Source organism: Etheostoma spectabile, chromosome 17 (genome assembly GCF_008692095.1).
Source record: "Etheostoma spectabile isolate EspeVRDwgs_2016 chromosome 17, UIUC_Espe_1.0, whole genome shotgun sequence".
Taxonomy (NCBI): Eukaryota; Metazoa; Chordata; class Actinopteri; order Perciformes; family Percidae; genus Etheostoma; species Etheostoma spectabile.
The window spans coordinates 69,299-72,463 of record NC_045749.1 but is presented as its reverse complement, the minus strand read 5'-3'; the positions used below and the strand labels follow the sequence as shown (position 1 = coordinate 72,463).

Sequence of the window (3,165 nt, the reverse complement as noted above, 5' to 3'; positions counted from 1 at the left end):
TAGTGTTCCCTGGAATTAATATTAATAATGATAACAGTTTACACTCTGTTTGTTAGTAATCACTACACACAGGTCTGAAATACACACACATACTCAGGACCTGTTTGTGGAAATGGAGAGATGTCAGAGTGTGTGTGTGTGGGGGAGGGGGGGGGGGGTTGCAGTGCGGCCAGCGATCTCGCGGTTATGGGTTGGTAGTGCCTGCTCAAGGTCACCGGGCAGTGCCCGGAGGTGAAGTAGCATCTCTCCGCCACCAATCCATCTCCACTCCGTACAGGGACTTGAACCGGCAACCCAACTCCCATGAACTGAGCTACTGACCCCCCCCCCCCCCCCCCCCCTTTTTATTTATTTTTGAGTCTTTGGTTTGATGTCCGTCACATTGGTGTAGTGCTGAATTTTGTGACTGTTTCACAATAATTTTTCACCCAGATCAGTGATTTTTTTTTTTCCTCCATATATGGGCATTGTTATTTTTGGAAAAGAAGAGTTTTTTCATGAAGGTTTGGGCAATTTAGTGCTAACGTGGACCGCACCTACACAACACACACACACACCACACACACACACACACACACACACACACACACACACACACACACACACACACACACACACACACACACACACACACACACACACACACACACACCACACACACCACACACACACACACACACACACACACACACACACACACACACACACACACACACACGTTCCTTTTAACCCTTTCACCACGGCTGGACTTCTTTCTCAGAGACGAACTTCCCGTGGGGGTCTGTGGCCCCGGGGGGCAGCAGGGCCAGGTAGACCGGCGTCACAGCGCCCTCCTCCGGGGACTTGGTGGCTTTGGAGCCGGCCATGTCGGTGCGCACCCAGCCGGGACAGCAGGCGTTCAGCAGGATCTGCACCAGCAACACAAGGTGCATGTTAGCAAGGAGGACGCCACCAAAAACAAAGCAACACAACCATTAACTCTTGTGTTGTCTTCCCGAAAATCAACACTTTTGTTGACGCTTTTTAACCCTGGTGTTGTCTTCCTGTCAAAACTGAAAATCAACACTTTTGTTTATGCTTTTTATCGATGTTTTCTTACTTTTTTTAAATCAATGTTTTCTTACTTTTTTGTCCCTTTTTTCAACACTTTTGACGAATTTATGGTCAATAAACCTCATTAATGGGAAATTATGCCTAATGTCTGAGTTAGAAAAGCAGAAATTAGGAATTATTGAGACTAAAATTAAAGGAATGGATGTTGATGATAATCACAGACTGGAATATGTCAACTTTTACTCAATACTATTTCAACAACACTTCACTTTGTTTTACAATGCTATAAAATATAATAAGACCCAAAATTAATGAAAGTAGAGATTTGTACTTGGCAAAGAGCGTTGGAATCAATCATGTTATTTTGGGGAATTAAAAAGAACATTGATTTAGGAACACGGGTCATCCCTTGTGTTGTCTTCCCGAAAAATAACACTTTTGTTGACGCTTTTTAACCCTTGTGTTGTCTTTTTGTTTTTCTGGGTCAAAATTGAAACCTTTTGATGATCTTTTTCAAAACCTTTGTTGCCTTCTCCCCTGATGTTTTTGTCAATTTTCTTCTGTGCCTTTTGATGTTTTTGTGGGGTTTTTTTGCCCCTGTGTTTTTGAAACTTTTTAAAACATTTTAGTCACTTTTCCCCCCCCGATGCTCTTACATAAAAACGGTTTTTTGAATGCTATAAATTGAACGAAAACATCCAAATTTAAAAAGCAGAGGGCTCATCATTGTGTGGAACAATCCGCGTTGTTTTTCTGAAATAATGCTTGAAAAGACACTTTCCCGATAAAGATTTTGTTTGTTTTTTTTCAAAAGGGGACAATATTTGACCCGAGGACGACAACAAGGGTTAAACAGTGGAATAAAAAACTACCTCAAAGCAATAGTAAATTAATATTAGATTAATAGTCAAAACTAAATCTGTGTCAACCAGAGGAGCCTTGAATTGCAGTTTTGGCCATTTCTCTATAGACCAGGGGTCTTCAACGTTTTCCAGGCCAAGGACCCCCAAACTGATGGCGAGGTGGAGCGGGGGACCCCCTAATTATAGATATGTATACATGGTATATCAAACTGGTCCTATAGTGCCATGTGGCATTGATGACTGAAAGACATCTTCTGCTCCATTTATCTGTTTACTACCAGTGTGTGAGTTCATGTTAATGTGATTTAAAGACATTTCATTAGTGGAAAAAAAACTGCAGGGGGGCGGGGAGAAGGGAGGGGGGGGGGGGGGGGGATTATAAAAAAAAAGTACTAATCAACCAAACGTTCGCGACCCCCATGCAGTACCTCCGCGGACCCCCTAGGGGTCGCGGACCCCCTGTTGAAGGCTCCTCTCTCGGTCAGTCTGCCGTTTTTCTGCCAGTCTGCTCTCTCTTTCTCCGTTCCTGCGACAATGCTTTTCTAGCTTTCTGCTTCTATTTTCGCCGGCTCAGCCACGGCGACAGTGTGAAAAACTCCATCGCTACCTTGATCTTCTAGCTAGTGGGTTCCTGAATGGGGGCGTGGAGGCCTGCGTGTGCAGGGCTGTGAAGCAGCGGGGGGCGGGGGGGGGGCGGCGAGACGACTCCAGAGCTGTTCAGTTCAGTAAATCCATAAAAAGGGCGTAGTTCCCCTTTAGAAGGAGCTGAGAGTTGAAGTTTGGCTCCAGACATGTCCTATGTGGTGAATAAAAAAGTGAATGGTGCTTCGCCGGGTTTTGTGGGTAGCAGATTATCACGACCCAGAGTTGTGGTAAATTATACCCCCAACGATGTCATTGTTACAGGAAAACCTCAAAAGTAGGAAAACGTGGCGAAGACAACAGCTAAGCAGAGAGCAGCTGAGGACTGAGAAGGGCGTCTGCACCGTTACTGCGTGTGAAATGTATCTAACATCATTAACTGTATTCCTGCGTTGTTGAAACAAGCTGCTGGGGTTAAAAAGAAGATCTGGTTCTGGTTCTGATTAAAAAAGATCATGGATTAGAGGATTATTACCCCGTCGTGTGGTCTCTCCTTGGACAGACGACGAGCCAGGATCATGGACAGGGTCTACAGACAGACAGACAGACAGACAGACAGACAGAGACACACAGAGACACACAGAGACACACACACAGACACACACAC

The 3,165-nt window shown here is 44.8% G+C and overlaps 1 protein-coding gene across 1 annotated transcript in view; it reads right to left on the bottom strand.

The window, feature by feature from the left end:
• Nucleotides 1-580: 580 nt before the first annotated feature.
• Nucleotides 581-3,165, bottom strand: part of cbr1 (carbonyl reductase 1) — a 10,370-nt gene continuing 7,785 nt past the window's right edge. Inside the window, 2 exon segments of the mRNA XM_032540927.1 lie at nt 581-908; nt 3,034-3,087. Coding sequence (XP_032396818.1) covers nt 735-908; nt 3,034-3,087 — 228 coding nt within the window. The 3' untranslated portion in view covers nt 581-734.